At 36.4% G+C, this 20,863-nt stretch overlaps 1 protein-coding gene and 2 long non-coding RNA genes across 11 annotated transcripts in view; 2 read left to right on the top strand and 1 right to left on the bottom strand.

Moving 5' to 3' along the window:
* Positions 1-11,197: 11,197 nt before the first annotated feature.
* On the top strand, positions 11,198-12,723 carry LOC128085912 (uncharacterized). Its single transcript, XR_008209149.1, has 3 exons — positions 11,198-11,253; positions 11,346-11,416; positions 12,020-12,723. It is a non-coding gene; the product is annotated as an uncharacterized LOC128085912 (long non-coding RNA).
* On the bottom strand, positions 12,422-14,837 carry LOC128085917 (uncharacterized). The gene is made up of 3 exons (XR_008209159.1): positions 14,448-14,837; positions 12,946-13,091; positions 12,422-12,542 (listed from the first exon to the last, which is right to left on the bottom strand). It is a non-coding gene; the product is annotated as an uncharacterized LOC128085917 (long non-coding RNA).
* A 168-nt stretch (positions 14,838-15,005) lies between these two features.
* Positions 15,006-20,863, top strand: part of DPH6 (diphthamine biosynthesis 6) — a 178,132-nt gene continuing 172,274 nt past the window's right edge. Inside the window, exons 1-2 of one of the 9 annotated variants that reach the window (XM_052693900.1) lie at positions 15,006-15,152; positions 18,937-19,031. In XM_052693900.1, coding sequence (XP_052549860.1) covers positions 15,130-15,152; positions 18,937-19,031 — 118 coding nt within the window. In that variant the 5' untranslated portion in view covers positions 15,006-15,129. Of the gene's footprint in view, positions 15,153-15,223; positions 15,471-16,936; positions 17,029-17,486; positions 18,010-18,936; positions 19,032-20,863 lie in introns of those variants that run through there. The other 8 variants (XM_052693908.1, XM_052693901.1, XM_052693902.1 and 5 more) reach the window with 8 other exon arrangements.

The following is a 20,863-nucleotide window of genomic DNA, read 5'->3' on the forward strand; positions in this document are numbered from 1 at the left end:
GGGACGCAACCACGCTTTGAAACCACTTGATGCCTCACAATGGTATCTCAATGAAAAACATTTAATCACTTATCTAGGCATGCTGCTGCCATGTGAAGCCGTTAGCCCAAGGCTGGCAGGCAAATTGGCTGCAGACAAGATGGAATAGAAGTTGTCAGTGAAAATGGGATAAAGTTGTTGTTAAGTAGGAAATGCAGGGAAGATTGCCAGAGCCCTGAACCTGCCCCTTCACAGAAGTTAGGTCTGGGTGCTGGAGTTGAGCCTGAGGTTTCTTCCCTTCAGTTAAGACCAATTTAGCCCCCAGGCTTAAGACAGGAATGGCACAAGGTGAAAGTTCATAAAATCTGCTTCCCGGATTCTTACCGTACTCACAAGAAGCATCATAGTAGTGTGTCTGGCTTTGCATTGCATGCTTAATGAATAGCCAAATGTGCAACTAATAACTGTAGTGTTCTCCTTGTTGGAGCTCTAACTGTATTTTTTTCTTCTCACACAGATGCTTATTTTCAGAAGAAATAGGAACATTGTGGTCTTCCTTTGCAAAATTCAGTAATGCAAACAAAAGTTTTGGAGGAAAAACATGTAGAAGATGATAAATAAAAAGATGGATAGATAGTGCATATCCGTGTTCTGAAAGCTAAAGATAATACTCCAGTAGTTACAATACCTAGCTGGACACAGGTCATCTAGCTTGGAGTTCATTGAGAAAATGAGTGGGTCAGACTCAAGGGATCAGAAAGTGAGCTGGCAGGTAACAGGTGCTGAGAAGAGACAGAAGGGCCATACACTGCCACGATCTGAGCACAGGTTCTCCAGGCTTCCTACAGGTTTTAAGAAACACTGAGGTAGAATACCTCCTGGAGCATTTCAGCTTAGGAATCAGTACTAAGCAGAATGAGAACTTCTAAGAGCTCAATGAAGAAATGTAAATTTTCTCAAAGTAAGCTAGTATCAGAAAATGACTATTAAAACTGAACTAGTTTCAGCAATGATTAAACAAGCTATGATATGGCACTGATTACTAGTTCTGATGACTCACACTAGGGCAATTTCACCAGCTGTCCATCCAGACACCAGAAGTCACTGCTCCCATTGTGGAGACAGGATGTTCCCCAGATACCCTTGTTTATTATTGAGCTTATTAAAATAAGAGCAATTAGTATTCTTACAAGTAATACAGAACAGCATATCCCTGATTAGATGAACAGTGCTACGCAACCTCTTTAGCCATACTGTTTGGCATATGCCCCAAGAGATTTATCATTATCAGCTACATATTTAAATTCAACAAATACCATGAAACTTCATTACCAGATTGCACTGATTAAACTAGTCAAATTTTAAATCAATTAAATTAAGAGAGTGTAAGTTTTGCCTTATAGCTCAGCCCTTGAAAAACCACTTGTTAATTACATTATTTACTTTTCTTTGTTTTTATTAACACATATTGAATCTGAACCTGAACAAACAGTAATATATTCATCCTTTTTGAAATTTTCATTAAAGGAATCAGCATGTGCCAAAAACCTATTTCTGAGTACTCCAGAAAGCCTTAAGAAGGTGACAAACTAAGCTACCACTGATACTTTAAAATTTAAACATAAACACAAAAAATGTTTTAAACCAGGAGGACATGGAAAAAAGTAATATTTCCTAACATTTTTTTCAATTCTTTTTCTAAATCAGAGTAAACCAAACAAGTATTTCGTTTTTCTTTACCCTTCTGATCCTGCCTCCACACAGCTTTAAATGTTCTCTTTATTATCTGTGTATTTGTATCAAATCCATGCTTTTTGACTGGTGACTGTCTGCCTCTGAAGAATACTGATTAAGATGAACTATTTATGCCTGCCCATTTCCAGCAGCAGCAAGTTTCCTTCAATTTTTCATTAAAATTAAGGATATGCTTGATATAGTTATGACCATCAACAGTATTGCTTTCTAATTGAGATTTACAAATTTGCTGGCTAGGATAAAATTCAATACTTTGGTAAGTCTAGAAAGGCCTTTCTCCTTTTGGTGCTAAAGTTCTGATACACAAGATTTTTGTTTGTTTGTTTGATGGGGCATTGTGTTGTTTTGTTTTGTTTTCCTCAGGATGAGGATTTTGCCAGAAAAATGATTATCTCATTCTTTCTTTTAACTGGTTAGTATTTGCCAAAATTATTCTATAGAAGTAGTCCTCCATTGTTGCAATTAAGCAAGTTTAGTTAATTCAAAAAACAAAATTAAAAAGCTGCTAAAACTTTGTTTTCAGCATGAGTGAGTATTATCTGCCTGAAACCATGCTCATCTGAGAAGGTTTTGGCTGTGGTGGTAGAAATCCCTTGACACAAGATCAGACTTTGTGTGAGAAGGGGATATTCAAGTTCCTTCATGATAACTGACCATGACGTAGTGATTAAAGATGTTGGCTGACCTGACAGCTCTGGAGCTCTGTTACAGAAAATACAGTTGTGGCCAGAAGCCTTTAAACCCACAAACTTGTCTGTATGTATTTATTAATGTCATCACTAGCGGCAATTGCAATATATAGTTTTAAAAAATAATGTTCTATTTTTTTTTTTTTTTTAACTGGGCTCATAAAGTCCAAATGTTTACTTAGAAATTAAACATTTTGGTATCTGAGGATAAGTTGGCAGTGGAAAAACTAACCTACACCAGATGGCAGAGGTTAAAGAAATACTATAAAATATGGCTTCTATTCATACAGTTCTCAGACAAACAGAACCTTAAGCAGAAAAAAAACTGTGAAAGTGGAAAACCTTTTCATTTGCTTACATTTCTCTTTGCTACTCGGCAAACCTGAGAGGTATTGTATCATCACGTATCAAGAAAGTAATATGCCAGATTGTTGTAACAGGTGGAATATGTTTGTTTGTAACACGTTGAATCTGAAATAAAGAAAGGACCAAAGTTACTAAAAGGTTCTACAAAAACATTTACAAAATGTAAGCACCTCGTTTCTGTACCTGCACAACTTACTGAGAAAATTAGAATTTGAGTCAATAGCTCCATTTTGCACACAAAATAGAAAACCAAAACTCTTAATTTTTTCCTGGTTCAGTTACTTATGTTCAGTGAAAACATATGCTAAGGAGATACTTTTACAGTTGTATTTTTAATTAACCATTTCATAAATATTTAAAAAAATAGAAGTTAAATATGGCTTTTATCTAGAATTTATCCTCTATATTCTTTAAACTTCATCCTTACTTTTTTTGCTTGTTTGATGCATTTGTTTCTGAAGGTTTCTAAAATAATAAGTTTTTTGGTACATCAATATATTTGACATTGCCTCCTTACATTGCAATTTAGATTCACTTTTATATTTTTATAACTTCAAAAACAAAAAACAAACACTGTAAAACCCAGTCTGTAAAGCAAAACGTGTTATAAATCTTATATTCTTATAATATATAAAGATATGTAAAGTTAAAAAAAAAAGTGAGGGAAAATAACTGATGTGAACTTGGGCACAGTGGACCATGCTGTCATAAGTATTCAGCTGTCAAAAATGCAGATGGCATAAAAGCACAGCAACAGATCAGTTATCAGAGTTCTGTTTAATAGAAGCTATTGTGTGGATTTTTATAATTGATTAGGTGCCTAAAAATGTGGGTGGTTGGCCAATAATTGCTTCAATGATGCGTAAATATTTCTTGAAAATTTTGTTTATCTGAATAGCTGAGTACTTAATACCTTGAGAGCCATAGTATGTTCCTGAAAATAATTGTTCTCACACGTAAATAACGGTTCAAAAGGAAACAGCAAGGTGTCTGAGAAGGGAGAAGTTCCCTGAGATCTTGTACTTTAGTGTCCAAGAGAAAACAAAAAGCTAAATAGAAGGATCAGAGCACAATGAAAACAAATGAGCAATTTAAGGCCATTCAGTAAAGAGTTTTCATATTGAAGTTTCTGTGCTACAATCACTTTACTAACTAAATGACACTACTAATGGCATTCCAAACAAGGATTAAGAGGGGAAACAATCTATCTGGCCAATCCCGCAAGTGAAACATGGAGCAGCTCTTGTGTCTTCCTTCCTGAGGACTTCCCAATAGCCAGAGGAGAATCTTGAAACTTACAACTATCAGGATTGCTTCCTCATTCTGCCCATTCTATTTTTGCCCCATTTGTAAGAATAGTGTCATTTTGGTATGAATACAAAGACCTCTAGAGATGGATAGAGTCAGTGTTCATAATAAACTCATCTCTTATTGCTAGGCAACACTGAGCAATGTGAATTTGTCACTTCTGTTTGGTGCAACTTTCAATTTCACCTCCAACTGTAACAATATAGCCTGCTATGTTTTAGATGCCACTGTGGTTGGATGCCATCCCAGGAAAGATGTGAACTACTACTGACAGGGAGTGAATGACTGGCAATGGGCATAAGCAGTTTTCTGATTCTTATGCTTTGACATATAATTAATTGTTAGACTTACTCTTCTCTGAAACTCATACTTCATGATTCCCACTTGCTGACTGCCTGTTAGAAAGGCAAATGTTATACACAAATTCTCAAACAGGTGAAGTTTTGCCTGTTCATCTCTTTTCATGTAGTACTTCCTCTGTTCATATTTTTCTTGATAATTTGCCTTTTTGAAGGATGATTATACAATTAAGATTTTAAGCACCCTCAACCAAGTGAATATCATTATTTCAAAGGCAGATATAATTATTTGCTTAAATAAATATGTTACTTGTGCTAAGAAATTAAGGTTCAGATTATAATAAATGCTGAACAGCCTTACACACTGATGAGAAGAACACTTAGCGTCCATGACCATATTTCTGGAGTTGCTCAGGAGCTCAGATTACTGCCTAATTAATACTGTAGTCACAGGTGTTTTAATAAGAAATGAACCCCCTCTCATTCATGATAAATACATTTAATTGTGTTATATCCTATCTAGTTTTTTTTCTTCTTTTTTTAAGAATTGGAAAAGTGATAATCTCGTTTTGAAATTTTGTGTATGATTGTCTACTCTTGGTTATGTCTCTATAACATTTGAAGAATGTTAGATCTATTTGGGGCTAGAACAGGGAAAAATAAGAAATTGGACAAAATACGTACTTTAGATAAAATAAACATCTTTTAAAAAATCAACATTCTCAGCAGTCATTTCTTTAAACTTTTACAAATATTTCATGGTGACACTACAGAAATATGTCAAACAAGTGAGAATCTTAATAACATTTTAGTCTTTGCATATTTTCTCTAACTCACTGGAAACAAAAGGAGTTTCTGTAACTGTATGAATGAACCGCGGCATGCGCGTGTTCTTTTAAGAAAGGCCAAGGGTGCTGTTCTATTTTCTTAGCTCTGCTTTCATATTTATGTGTCTCATTTCCAGCTCATTGCTGATGCCTTAGTTGCACTATCCATCAACACTTTTATCCTCCTTGTTCCTCAAAAAGAACATAAAATCCTTTTTTATGTGGTGGTAATATTATTGCAAATAAAAGCAAATACCAAAATCTTTATTAGTCTGCCAAAATAATAAACTATTTAATAAAAGCATGCTGTAAAAATAAGGTCATTTGCATCACTCAAGTTTCTTGCAGGATATACAGAGAATTATTGGTCAAAAAGTACAAAATGACAGCAATTATTTCTGTTGTTGATCTAATGCTGCCTGAAAATGGGTTAAAAAATGCAGTGATGTTTTGCTAGTTTGCTGTCTTTAAATGTTTGTTTTTAAAGCTGTTATATACAGAGGAGCCTGGGAGAATCAAATTTTTCAGAGCTCTTTTTTTTATCACTCTTCCATAATTGAAGAAGGTGAGACCATACAGAACCTTCTAGAAATCTTTGAGGCAAAACTTACAGTAACCTTTTGACTCCCATATTGCCACAGCAACTATCATCCAAATACTTACCATTTTTATATTCCATATTAATTGTATTTGGTTAAGACTTCAGCTTTAGCTTTTCGGCTTTCTCTTTTGTCATTCATGAGGACAGATCAATTCAAAGATTTTATTTAAGAACTTGGTTAAATATTTAAAGTTAGTAAAAAGACACTTTTCAAAATCATGTATCTAATGTCTGATCCCTTTTCTTACTGAACTATAACCTGATCATTATTTTCCCATTGCAGTTTCTCTCCCCATCTGGCAGTTCTGCAGATATATTACTGGTTGAGCATAGAGAAATCAGTTGCCGTGGTGAGATTTAAATATTTCCTGTGATGCCCCTGTATACTTACCCAGAAGAATGTGCAAACAAACATTAAAAACATTAAACAAACAAACATTAAAAACAAGCTAATCTTACAAAAGTTATCCATCAGACATAAAGTATTTACCATTTGCCACAGCATAAATGTTACGGATTGATATTTAGAACTGAGTAAAAAGATTTCAGAAAAGATTGTTTTGTCTATAATTATTACACTGATATTTTGTAACTACAAATCTCAAAATACTCTGCAAACTATAACTATGCCTACTTTACAGATAGAGAATCTGAAATAAAAAAAAACAAGCTGAAATAGCATAAATAATCACACAAATTGTTTACCAGAGAATCAAATTTTAACATTCATATCACTGGTGGTGTCCCAGTATTTTGAGGTATTACTGCCTCTGCTTCTTAAGTACAGTAAGAGTACTTCTCTTAGGTATATAAAGGATGAGACCTATATAAAGTTTAAGTATTTTTAAAAATATGTTATATATATTGAAATGAGTACTTCACGGAGCCCTGTTAGTGTATTCAGTCATGCTCTAAACCATAAAACAGCCAGCAGTCATTCTCCACACTTCATAGACTGCAGCCTGTTGAAACCTGAATTATCTCTTATTTGAAATAATGTTTAGGATGTCATGTGATATATGCAGGGTAAACACATATATGTTAGGAGTAATGCCTTTTCTTATAATGAAGTTGAGGAAATTTGGTATTTACATACAGTAATAGATTCAGAACTGTAAATTTTTGTCCTGCAAACATTTGAGCTGAGTTACACACTCCAGTAAAGTCACCCACCTGTTTTCAAAATTAGCTAAATCGGTAGTTTCCAAAGTTGACTTGTCTGGATAGTAGACACAGCCACAGCAGATGCTAGAATAGCAGCTCCCAGCTATATGTAGGACTGTGCACTTCAGCATGAAGAGCTGTTCTGTTCCCATGACAATTGAAATGCAGAATGTGCATAACAGTTTCAGAATACCCCATCACTAATCAGCAGTATGGTTTAAATTAAAAGCACTTGCACTGTATGTGCTTGGTATTTATTGGGACTGCTATGCTCTGTATACATCATTAAGAGAAACTGTACAGATGGGATTTTAAAAGACTTAGATAATTATATGAATGTTAATTAGAGCTTTGTCTAGTCAGGCTAAGATAGGAAATAAAGACATCATCAAAACATATTTTTCAAAATATTATATACTGTATTACCTGTAAAAATCAGCACATTCACAAAGGTCTGTTAAGGATTATTTTTGAATTGAGTGGTTTAGGTACAGGTGTTAAATAAATTGTCAGTAGTGAAACAAATCAGGAAAGATTCCTGTAGGTTATAATTTGTGACTGAAAACACTATAAATAATTGAAATTCCCTTCATTTTTCATCAAACAAACAAACAAAACAACAAAGAAACAGAAAACAGGCAACGGCAGCTTGCAAATAGAAATTAATGTCCACACAAGAAAAATCAGGGATAGCTGTCCCTCTGGCTTAACTACATAGGTGGCTAAAGCCAGAAAATGTGTGAAATGACCCCACAGTTGACAATCTACGTTTTCCAGCAAACCTTGGCAGATGGGTATTAAAACTTCTGCTCATCTCAGCTCTTACTCCTGAAGTTGTAAAAATTCTGTACGAGTACAATGCACTGTAAAACTGTATGTTTGTGAAAGTCACTGCTTACTCAAAGATCAGAGACCAAGTGTCCTGATTTTTGTTTTTGCCAAATTTCTTAGGCATTACAGAACCAATCAGACAATGAGGAGAGTTCTTTTTTGTTCACATTCAGTTCTTATCAATAAGGTAATCAGGAAGTATTTCAGTTCAAAGCTTAAACAACATAAAAGCATACACACAAAGAAGTGTTGGAAAGGAAGTAACATGCCCTTATACTTAGCATTTGCCCACTTGTCACTCTTAAATTCTCATCTGCTTTTCAAATGTAGTGTAATCTAATTTTTATGCATACTGTATGCTCACACAGACAATTTCCTCATTTCAGAGTATGTTGTTTGGTAAAGGCTTTTGTACTTTTCCTTAACCTGTTTCAGAAATAGCACTGTCACCATTAGTCTCAGTAATATACAGCATGATGGAAATTGACATTTTTCTATGCAGAAATAAAAAGAATATTGGTTTTATCAAAGACTGAATCCCCCCTTTCCCTCCAGTTAGATTTGAATTTGGTCACTTCAGGGCTTACTGTGTAGGATGATTTTAAGCAATGGTCCCAGTGGTTGCAGGCTCTATCACCTTATAATTGACCATGACAGGAATTATATGTCCAAAGCCAAGGGGTAGAGTGAACAGCATATGTCAGGGTCAATTACAAGGTGGAAGACCCTGCAACAAAAAAGACTGTACTGATTAGAGCATGTTGTTGGCATGGGAGCTGACACTTCAATGTTATTTCAAAGGACACTGTCAAATCCACCCTTCCTTGAGGTCTCAAAATCAGAGGCATATTATGTCAGTCATTTATGCTACAATGTAATAAAGTTCTGTTGGATGCTGGAAGTTACAACTGATTTGTTGCTTTTCTTGCAGTGATAAAATGTTTTAACTTTCAAAGTTAAGCTTGCTGTTTTCCTAATTAGGATATACTAGTGCTCCATACTTGCTAGACCAATTGTCCCAAGAAAACGCTTACTGTAAGACAAAAACAGTTTGAATGCATCACAGTTAAAAACTGTTTTGATTTTTTAAGTTAACATTATTTGTTCTGGCACAATTGAACACAATAGGAACAGTGGAGTACAAAGAAAATAGTTATTTTTATTACTTAAAGCTATGTTATAAATATTTTATGACATGGGAAAATTTTTGTAGTAAAACAAATGAGCCAAAAAAAGCTGCTGTTTGCTTATTCTCCTGAAACTCCAGCAGTTTTAGCCTATTCAAATGTTCTTAATCAGTGATGAACTGCAGCACCATTTAATAAATGAGTAATCATCCCAAATTATCTATCAGCACAATAAGATGCTGCTGTTCAGTTTTAGATTTCATTACACAAGTTCAATTTCCTGATTCCTTTCTTTAAAGCTGTTTCTTTAAACTTTTGCGTCTTTTTTAAAAATAGGCCAGTCATTTCTGCCTACACGTGATGATAGAGAAGATACTGGAGCTTAATTTCACTAACTTGACAGCTAATTACTCCCTGTTCTCAAGGGTTATTACTCTGACCACATTTTTCCAAGGTATTTTGTAGCTATCAAATATATGGCTAATTCTCAATAAGTTAATGCCTGTGGTTACAGAGTCAAAGTTGTTGGATGACAGACTTGTTACAAGGATTGCTGAATCTAAACAACCTTCTCATCCTCTAGAACAGTTAATGAGAGATAATAGATTTTAGTACATAGAAATGCTGCAAAATTTCTATTTTCAGAGTCTTCATTGGCAATTAATGAAACTTCACTGGAAATACATCATCTTATATAACAGAAACTTTGTTTTGAAAATTGAACATGTAATTCTTCACCATATAAATTCAACTCTGATCTACATTTGTAACAATGTAACATTGGAAGAGCTCTCACACTTGTTTTGTATTTTAAAGTGTTATGCAAATTTTAAAATTGAAATGCTTATTTCTAAAAAATCCTTTTTCTTTTCTCCACAAGTGGGAAAATGAGGATTATTTAACCTGTAAATACTTTTCCACCACAATAGAAATTAAAATAAATCAGAATACAAACTTCTACTGGCTTTTCGTAAAGGCAGAGGTAATCAGATATTTTTTCCCTATTGAAAGTACTAAAGCAGTTCATTTCAAGGAGAAAAAACAGTAAAATCCCACGGGTTAAAAAGAACAGGAAAAATAAAGGCAAATGGAGGATTTTGCCAGTCTCAATTGACAGTTTCCCTTGGTAGTAATTACTATTAGTAGTTTAACTAATAAAATAAAAATTTTGAACACTGAAAACAGATCTACTCAAGGGGAAAAACTACTCAGCTTCCAATGAATGCAAATTTTAACTTGTCTGGTTTCTTCTGGAAACTGAAACAGAATGGTCATTTTCATGAAGCAATACATCAAAAGGTTAATTTTTGTTTTGACTCACTATAGATTGGTAGATTGATTAATAAAAAGGTAGGAGTTTATCAAAAGCTTGAAAAAAGTGTCATCATATATGTACCTTTACTTATTAGTAAAGAATGTGAATAATACTGTCTTAAGCTAAATTCCCTCTCTGTTACAGTGGTTAATAAATACAGGTCTGCCACTCTGCTTGAAAGCTAAAGGATGAAGGAAAGTTGCTGAATTACATAGTTAAGAAAAATAGGTCAAATTATCCTGTAAAAGGACAATCTTTATCAAAATTAGGAACTATAGGATTAGCTGTATATATTTTTAGTAGCGTTGATATAGATAAAGCACTTAACAGCAAGAAGTCAGTAGATCTGATAAAAGTCAGTGTTCATGTGCAGTGTAGATAGTGAAGACCAGATCTGAGTGAATGGCTGGAGATAGATGTCTGAAGTCACTGCCTAAAAAGAAGTGAACAGTATGATATAGTGTTCAAACTAATCTCAGTAGGGTGCATAATCTCAGGCATAATACCTTAGTAGCATGATTATACAGAATGTAGCAATTCAGCAAAGTAATTTATATTTGCTGAACTTGAAATGAAGACAGAGTGATCCTGAGTCCTTAGATGAGGAGATACACATTTAATAGTACGTTAGTACAGCACATTCTTCCACTCTAGAAGCTTTTTACCCCAAAAATAACTTCATTGCATCTCACAGAAGAGTTGATAATATCCTGTTAACGGGAAAGTAAGTGGAAATTCAGGAAAGTTGTCATTGGCAGTGTATTGGAACTGCTGAATCACAGCCTGAACCACTAATTGAGCACCTGAGGAAAGGACTTGGTCAACCCTGGGAGCACATGTGAAGGCAATTCACCTGTGTAACCGGAAGGGGTGGAACCTGGCTCCACCTCTTAGACCCCCATTTAATGGCTGACTGCCACTCTGGAAGGATCTCTGGTTGGAGATTCCTTGCTGATGGGGTCCTTTCTGCAAGTCTAGATATTTGGAGATGGGTGAGCACATGCTTATGCTCCTGTGAAATACTATCCTATCTGCACTGGTCACTTTGTTGTTACATTTTTGTGTTACCCTGCCACTGTGCTAGTCTTTCCAATTGTAACAGGCAAGAAGCTGAAGAATCTCCACAGAGAACTCCTTAGCCTCTCTTAGAGAGATGTATTCTCTTAAAATCTAAAATAATATTTATATAATATATTTATATAATATTTATATTAATATTTATGTAGTAACAACTTTAGGCATTAGCAGCAGTAATAATGCTGCCACCTGGTACAGGAGAGAAACCCTTCTGGCTGCAGGTGGGTCATAGGGGAGCACCTCTAATAAATATAAAATAAATAGCACAGATGGCTACTCCAGGGCTCTTACAGGGGCTTAGCTTGGCAAGTAGAGGAAGCAGTTTTTCAAAATCCTTATTTTAAAATGGAAATATTCTTCTAATGCTATGTCTTCTTTATATATAGAATTCTGTTACTGGTGATTGTAATACGGAGCCTTTTAATTAAGAACTACAGCAGTTCACCTTTAACTGCCAGTCACTGGATAATTGGCCCTTTTCTAATAGGCACTGCAGCTCAGGTATGCTAAAGTGGCTGTTTCTCAGAATAACTTGCTGAAAGTAAGTTATTTTTGGAACTCATTTATAAGATAACTTAATTAACTATTCCAAGTCGTTAGGGATACTGCATTGCAATTTTTAATCCTCTGTCAGGTTCCTCCAATAATATTAATTCATTATTATTATTTTCAACTTTCTAGGCAGAAAATGGTGAGAGAGAATCATGGAGCCATCACCGTTTTTTTCTGTACAAACTAGCCAATACTTCTCCAAGAAGAAAGGAAGCTTTGGTGAATTTCTTGCTTCAGCTATTGCAACAGTATAATAGAATGTCTTGGGCAACCAGTCTGACAGATGATGCAAAGTCTTTCGTCCACTGCCATATGGCAAAACATTTTAAAAGCACCAGAGCTATTTCATCAGGTGGATGAGACTGAAAAGATTTACCTACTGAATATGTTTCAAGTTGTTTGAAACTAGCGCCCTCCTGGGTAAAATGTAATTTGTTTCACAGTTTCACTTTATTAATTTGCTATTGACATTTCTCACATGCTGAACAGGCTTTTTACTTGTGCAAATAATTAGTGATATCTTCACAAAAATTCCAGTTTTGAGAGCAAATGAAGTAGGCTTTAGTCCTGTAGTGTCATATGTAACTTCTAGTTCAAACAAGTCGGGAAATTTGTTTTTTGAAAGCTGTAAAATTGAGTGCAATGGAACCATCTGCTGAAAAAGAAACAGCATTGTGTCAGTTAGATAATAATGGACTTATGAGAAAGAGACTTCAGAATTATTCTGAATTAAGATCTTTCCAGAGCTGCTAACAGTGATACTGAGGAGTCAATATCTTTACAAGTCTTCAAATTTGTTATAAATTTATGTGATTAAAAGTATTGATTTTATAGCATCTGCATGTTCTAAAGTAGAAAAACGTATGTATTTTTTACATTTCATGTATTGTTTTTAAATATAGTGAATAAGCATCTTTTAGAAGTTCACAAATACTAGCTGAATTTTTTTTTTTAATAACAAAAAGAAAAATATTTTAACAGAAAAGACAGGAGGTAAGGTATGATAAAATATCCACCCACATTTTTTCCCAGTAAATCAAATACCTTTACTCTACCTTCTTTTACAGTTCCTCAGAAGTGCAGTGATCTTCTGCCTGAATATTATACAATGTTGCTTGATTCAATTTTTTAATCTCTCCTATAATCTTGGAGTCCCCTGGATTTGCAGTTTTAATTCAGAACAGGCCTCCATTTTACATTTCTGAGCACAAAAAACAAGCAAATAAAAACCATTAACTTGGCTGCTGTCCTTTCATCAGAATTTCAGGTTTAAGTAACCTTGGTTCTGATCATTTAATGAGTTATAAAAAGCAAAAATGGCTTTCTAAGAAGTATGCATTTCCACCATCACAAAACTACAAGAAAATCAAACTGCCTTGTAATTCCCAACTAAGTCCAATATTTTGTCTCACAACTGATGGCTTGTCATGCTCAAATCATGAGTTGAAGAAATATTTTTTAAAACACAGAATTTTTCATAATTATTCCTGTGTGGGAAAATCTATGTTGTTGTTACGACACCTGCACAAATACTTACTGATTTTTTTTTTCATCTTTTTCAGGAATGTATTTAGTAAATCATTTTATTGCCTTTATATCTGCCTGAAATTAACTACTCTCATTTTACATGTTACAGGAACTTATTGCACAAATCATACAAATCAAGTACAGTCAAATCATCCAGGAAGAAAAAACAAAAACAATAAAATAAACTTCCCAGAAACAGCTATTGCGAACTGGTTTGTGGCTGTTTAAAAAAAATTCCTAAATACTGTATCTGTCTCACCAGGTATTACAGAACTTATTTTGGTACACCTAACACTATAATTTCACTAAAAATAAAGTGTTTTTTTTTTTTTTTTTTAAAAGGAATTTTCTTATCTGTTTTCATTCATCTTTTTTTCTTCCTGGGAACTTCAAATACAACAAATGAGCAGGCAAATTGTTTCTCAGAGGCTTGCACTGGGCCCTAATGGTACAGGTTGTTATAAAGTGCATAATATCACTTTACATAGGGCTGAGAAGATCTCATGTATAAAGCATACCCTTGTCATGAGCTCTTAAGAACAAAGCCTTTTATGTTAGCTGTGCTGTTATGCAACTCAGTTCACATGGAACCAGGTGTTAAAGCTCCTGGTTGGGGTGACGCATGGTCTGTATGGTGCTGGCTCTCTGGGGATTAACTGAACCCAGCAGACCATGGTCTGACTCCATGATACTACATGTGTCTGATGATTTTCTGTAGCAACCTCCTAAGGGACAAGCAACAAACAGCTATACAGGGATCTCCAGCCCCATTCTAAGTGCACAAGCGTGGGGTGTGGTGGGCTCTCCCAGCACTATGCAACACCTAGCCATGGTACCACTAGCAATGCTAGGTGTAAAATGGTGTAAGACTTAGGATAGTTGCTATTTCACCAGGCTTTGTCTTTGACCTGGGAGAGAGAAAATTGAGTTTGTATTCAGAGGCTAGACTTTAATGCCGTATTGATTCAGCATGGAGACCTACAGTGGTGTACACTGTGTGCGTAAGGGTCTGGTTATTAGCAAAACTGACCCACAAGGAGGGTTACATTAGGTTTATGGCCGGCGGAAGCTGAGCTCAGCGCTGCAGGTGGACATTTCCCACGTGCGCCTGCAACAGGCAGTCCTCCTCCTCCTGCCCGCACAGATCCTCACGGCACCGCGGTGACAGGAAAGGGTCTCCCCAACAGGGACTGAGGGAGCACGCAGCTCTACCCGGCCCCGCCGTGAGTCGCCTCGGGGTGACGAACTCTGAAGTCCCGCACAATTTCCTTCCACCGCACCCGGCCCTCCCGCACCATAACGAAGCACAAGAGCCCGGTGGACCTAGCAGTTGCGTCCGCTGTGCACGGAACAAGCGGCCCGCCCGGGCCTACCGGCAGTAGGCCGCCCGCCCGCACGTAGGCGCCCCACGCGCTGCCTTCCCCGGCGCCTCCCCCTGCCGAGCTCCCCGCCGGGCCGGTCCTGGCAGCCGCGTCCCCAGAGCTCTCTCCCGGACGCGTGAGAAGTCGTCCTCCCGGGCAGGGCCTGGCGGCGGCCCGGAACACCTCCCTCTCGCTCAGGCAATCGGCCGGGCTGCCCTGGGAGGAGGGCCTGCCGCGGGGACGCTGCCGGGCGGTAGCGGCGGCGTGCGTGGCCCGGGGTGGTGGGGAGCTTGAGCTGCGCACTCATCGCACGTCTCCTGTTCAGTGTTACCGCCCCGGGCAGTGTGCAGCATGCGAGTAGTGGCTCTGATCAGGTAACGGCCAGCGAGGTGCTGGCGGCAGAGCAGGGCGCAGCGGGGGAGAGACTGCGGGGCGTGGTGCCACCAGCGCCGCCCGAGCGTTCCCCCGAGCCGCCCCGCGCCCCTGCCCGGCGGATGGGAGGGTCCGGCAGGGCAGGGTGAGCAGAGCCTTTCCCCCCCGCCCCCCCCCAACCACGTGCTGGCCAAGGCTGCCGCGCTGCTAATGCCGTGCTGTCGGGAACTGCGAACATTACCGGTCTGTAAAAGAAAAGAAAAGAAAAGAAAAATATAGTTCAAGACCCTTCCGCTGATTGCTGCCCGCCCCTTATCTCGGTCAGCTCCTGTTTCGTGAGTGGGGCCTTTGCCAAGACCATGCAGTTAGGGCAGTTCTGCTCACTTTTAGTTCAATTTTCAAGGTTATTTTTTGTTTCCCGTCCAAATACTTTATGATCTCTCACGGTAGACTTCCTAGCGTGCCTTCCAAGGGGCATTTCGTTTTTGCTCGTTTAAAAAAAAGACGGGAGTTCCCCATTAAAGTAGCTATGGTTTGGCTCAGCCCTATCTGTGAGGTGTTTTATTTGCTTCTCATGTCGTCCTGCTGCTTTTGTCCGTTTCCATGGTTGTTGTACTGTAAATAATACTTTTTTTTTTTTTTTTTTTTTTTTTTTTTTTTTTTGTAGTTTCAAAAAGAGATGAGTGTTATTTTGCTTTTCTAGCAGTCTGATTGTTTTCTTGAAAAATAACAATTAGAAGACAGCAAGCTGAGGAACCTATACGTGGGAACTGCTTATATAGAATGCAAGCAGTGTGTTTTTATTTTTGGGTGCATTCACTTTACCAAAGTTCTAATATTTAATGTGTTAAATTCTCTCAGGCAATGTCTGATGTCAGACCCCTCTGAAGTTGTTATTTGGCCACAACAATTACAAATCATTGAAATACTACCCAAAGAGGAAAAAATGGAACACCAAATGGTATCTGTGCTTCTCAAGATCTGCTTAAATAATGACAGGGAGAATCAACTTCAGTGCTTTTTCGTGTTTGAGAGCTAAGTTTCTGTCTCCCAGGTTTATTTACTTTGATATTCTCTAAAGAGAGGAATGTGTTAAATGGCAGGATGAAATAAAATCCTAAAACAGGTTTGTAACACATTTGCTATTTTTATGGGCAATTTACAAGGATGTATTTAGTTTCAGTAATAGTTTTAAGAAGAATTTTAAAGAGACATCAAAGTGTCTAAAATCTTTGTAACAGAGCTAGTCTCGAAGATCAGAGGGAGAAAAAGTATTTGAAAAGTGCTTCTTACTTTTGAAAAGGTCAGGATTATGTATAAAACTACTTTAGCCTGTTTCTTTTTGTTCTAAAATGTTGGCCACACTTAAAGTTGATAGTCTTGCACTAAGGTGATATTTATGGGCTAAGCCCTGTATTGTGTTTATTATGTCTAAATCATAGACATTTTAAAGCCAGTCTTCTAACTGAAATATGATATTTTTTTTTCAATTCTTTAATTCTTGTGGAATTTTCTTAGTGTAAATGGTTACATTTGTTGATAGAAGGATTTTTTTTTTTCCTAGAAGTCTTTTATGGATCTGTGCCTTTATGATTACCTTATTTTTTCTTCTGGTATTTTGTTAGTTTATAGTCCTATCTGTTAATGGACCTGGAGCACTGTTTAACCTAAGCCTGGGTGTGGCCAGCATCATTCAGTGTCCTTCAAAAACTATGTGCTTTAATCTCTCTTGGATATTTTTTTTTTTTTTTTTTTTTTTTTTTTCCTGTCACAAGCTGGGCTGGAACTGTGCTGAGTCCACCTTCCTCTTCCAGTATTGGCCTCATTGGACCTAGCTGTCTTGTGTTTTACTGCTAGACTAGAAGGCCTTTTATGTAGGTAACATTTCCTTCTGTTTCTTTGGCATAGTTATTTTTTAGGGCCATGATAACCGTAATACAGAAAATAAATAGGAGTATAATACCGTGTGATACAGCAAGCACTCTACAAATCTTCAATAAATGTGGGAAATCTGAATGTAGCCTCATCTTAAAATGATAACATTTAATACAATTCATGTTAATGAAATATTAAAATGAATTGTATTAAAAGATTAATAAATTTATTCTGGCATCCTTCTTAATTTTAATTAGAAATGTTAATATTGAAACTCTGTGAATGGCAAAGGCAAAAATATCGACTGTCATTACTTGGCTTAAGTTGTATTTTGGAGTAGAAATCAGTGCCAGTAGTAGGCTTTTACTTTTTAGAATGGAATCATTCAGAAATAAAAGAGCCTTTGTCTTATTATGAGACTGTTTAGCCTGAAATTTCACTTTATGAAGTGAATGCTAACTACATTTTCAAGCTATCAAGCACAGTATTCAGAATTAATGAATACGTCTTTTAATGTTCTTTTATCCATATATAGATCAGAAGAATGTTGTAGGAATGGTTGAGAATATTGTTAGGTACAGATGGACCCTAAAATTAGAAATATGTTTATCATATTTATAACACTGAAACATAAGCACCTGCTTTATGACAGTCTGTAAAGTACAAAAGGATTCCATATTGTTTATACAACTTCTTCTTGAGGTTTGAGTTACACAGAAAGTTAGGGTCAGCATGCAGATTTTTACCATGGATAGAAGCCTGAATTGAGGGGAATAGCTGTATGATTGTATTACTGTAATACATTTCAAGCTCTTGCATGAGAGAGAGATAAAAGCGGGAGCTTCCTGTTAGAGATGCTGAAGGATTTTGCTCCTAACAGCAGGGAAATGGTGGTGGCCAGTTGCAGCAAGGAATGCTTCAAACTGCTGTCTGCTCTTCTGTTCTGGTCCCAGGGACCACGAGGCAGGAAGCAGTTTCACAGAGGTATTGTGACTTCTGTCCTGGGTTGGTGTTTGCAGTTGTAGTTTGAAGGATGTGAATCTGAGCATGGGATGTTGAAGTCTTTGTATCTGCACCAGTTTTAGTTTTGTTGTTAGATTGTAGTGCTTCTTTTGACAGGGATTAAAATCTAGGGTTCTTTTCTCACTGGTAGTGAAAAAAGTTTCATTAGGTTTTAAGTCAAAACTAATCATGTTCCATGTTTTTGCATTACCGTCTCTTGGCCTCAGAGGGGAATGTTTTTCCACTTGTTATTCCAGCTTTTATTTAATTAGCTGTAATTTTTGTTATCTGCAATTATCTGTAGTAAAAAGTGGCATGTTTCGTGCAGAGCAAACTGCACCTACTGCCTGCAACAATTAGAACTTCTGACAATGGGAAGTACATTTAAAGTATTGAAACTTTGGACAACATATCCCATTAAGCATGAAAGTTATTGCCGTAGTTTTCATCTAAAAGGACAGCTAAATCTGGTTGTTCTCTGGAGTTTTGCTGTATCTCTGGAGTTGTATCTCTGGATACTGGGAGTTTTGTTTGTTTGTTTCCATGTTACTTAATAATGGGTACAGAATAATTGATCCCTGGAGTAAAAGATGGTTCTTGTTCTGAAGGGATTCCAGTTGAAATGGCTGTTCTTCATGTAAGCTCTCTGATGAGAAATGAGATAAAAGATTAGAGCTGGATACCTGTTTTTTTGGCTACTGTGTATAAATAGGAAACATTGTTTCAGCTTTGCTATGGCGAAATCATCCTTCAGTTCCTACTAGCATTTTGCAACCTCCTCTTATTCAAATACTTAGTAACCTGCTCTGATAATGTTGAGAGCGAGACAGGAGGGCTAAAGTAGTCCCGGAGAGAGCTAGAGTTTTTTGCAGTATTTTCACTTAATTGTCACTATTTTCTGTTTTACAGTGGTGGGAAGGACAGCTGTTATAATATGATGCAGTGTGTTGCTGCTGGGCATCAGATTGTTGCTCTAGCCAACTTAAGACCTGCTGAAACCACAGGTATGTAGAAATACCACATAGGAGTTTTTTGCTTGTTTGTATTAATTAGAAATAGTAGACTGACAGCTTTGCCTTCAGTATTTACATATTGAAGGGCAATCTAGAAATCTCAGGTAGAAGGAAGAAAATGACATGGATACCTATTCAATTTAATTTATTTTTCCTTGAAGAGAGAGAAAAAAAACAACAAAAAACACAAGGTGGAGGTTGGTAAAAGAAAGCCTTAAACAATTTAGAAAAAAAAGCACAAATATTTCCGGTGGTATGGGAAGAGGTTGTATGAGTTAAGTAGCACAAACAGTAAAAGATGTAAGAGGAAATGATCAAACAAAATGAATACTGTATTTCTAGAAATGCGTTAAACTAGCATAAACCATTTTGCCAAAGTAAGCAGTTTTGAAGTTGCTTGTTTGTTTTTAACTTAATGTACCTTTCTCCATTATTCTAGCCCAACATTTGTAGAACTGATCTGAATTGCAGTTTATCTTGATATGCTTCTTTCTTTCTTTTAGCTTTGTCCAGTTTTCTGATCAGTTCCTCACAGGCTAGGCCTAGACTTATTCCTACAGAAGATTATGGGAGAATCTCAGGTAGTCTGAGTCAGGAGTGAGCTGAGCAGGGGAGTATCTGCTACTTCTGTGTTTGTCTAGAGCATAAAATGATGTGTGTTGTTATCCAGCTGGCAGGAGAGTATATTAAATATGTTAAAGTATAATGTCTATCAACAATTAACCTGGTAACTACATTTCAGGAAGCTATCCAGAGAAAGTGAGAGAAAATGGGAGCTGACATCACAGATAAATCATGGACAGACCTAGCAAATGCTTGGGAGTACAGGAACAATTTATTTTCTTCATAGCTAGCACACAATCATCTATAATCTTATTGAAATAAGTTGTCTTTAAACTAATTTATCCCCATAAGAAATGTAGAATATTGTCATTAAAATCATAAAATGGTGTCTTTAAGTGTGTAGTTGGATATTTTGTGGAAAGTTAATTGAGGTGCTTCAGGCAATGGCAGATTCTATGCCATTCATTTTATTTTATCTGCACCAGTGCTGCCTGGAGAGTCTCAATTAATAAGAAAAACTATGTATTCTGAACTGAATATCAGTTTAAAGACCTTGTCATGTTTTATTTATGTTGGAAAATACTGACTTCTCTTTTAAATCATCTATTTTGGCTTAGGTTGGTTAGTTGTGATTATGTGTTTGGACTTGCCCATTCTGTGCAAGTACATATCTTTGTGACTGTTGTATGGCATCAAATGTGACATGATTTAATTGTTACATCACAAATTAATTACCTTGATCAGTATTACAGACTGTTCTCAAGATATGCTAGATGTACTGCAGAGCTCCTTTAAGTGTTTATGTGTAAATTAAGAGAAGTTCCAGTGTGATAGATTAGCATTAAAATAGTGAACTCAGATAGCTTTTAACAAATGAGATTGAAATTTCAGCAATATTTTCAACTTATTTGAGCAATTATTTGAATGATTTTATGTAGAAACAGTTTGAGATGTATTTGTAATCTATGATTGCTGCATTTTAGCTGCTTTTTTTCTTCATTTGTTAGCTACAAACTGCTTGTAAGAAATTTCAGTTACCTTTTTTTTTTCTCCTGATTAAGGAAATAGCAGCAAAGATTTGATCACATTCTAAGTGATTATTAAAATGACTGAAGGTAGAAAGAACTTGGTACTGTAAGGTGTTTTCTCTTTTTGAATGTTAATGTCAAAACACTGTAGCAATCTACTTTTATTCCACATTGGTTCAGATAATCTGCTCTTGTCTCTCAATGGCCATGGAAATAATATAAACGCTGAAA

Source organism: Tympanuchus pallidicinctus, unplaced genomic scaffold, assembly GCF_026119805.1.
Source record: "Tympanuchus pallidicinctus isolate F22 unplaced genomic scaffold, pur_lepc_1.0 scaffold3, whole genome shotgun sequence".
NCBI lineage: Eukaryota > Metazoa > Chordata > Aves > Galliformes > Phasianidae > Tympanuchus > Tympanuchus pallidicinctus.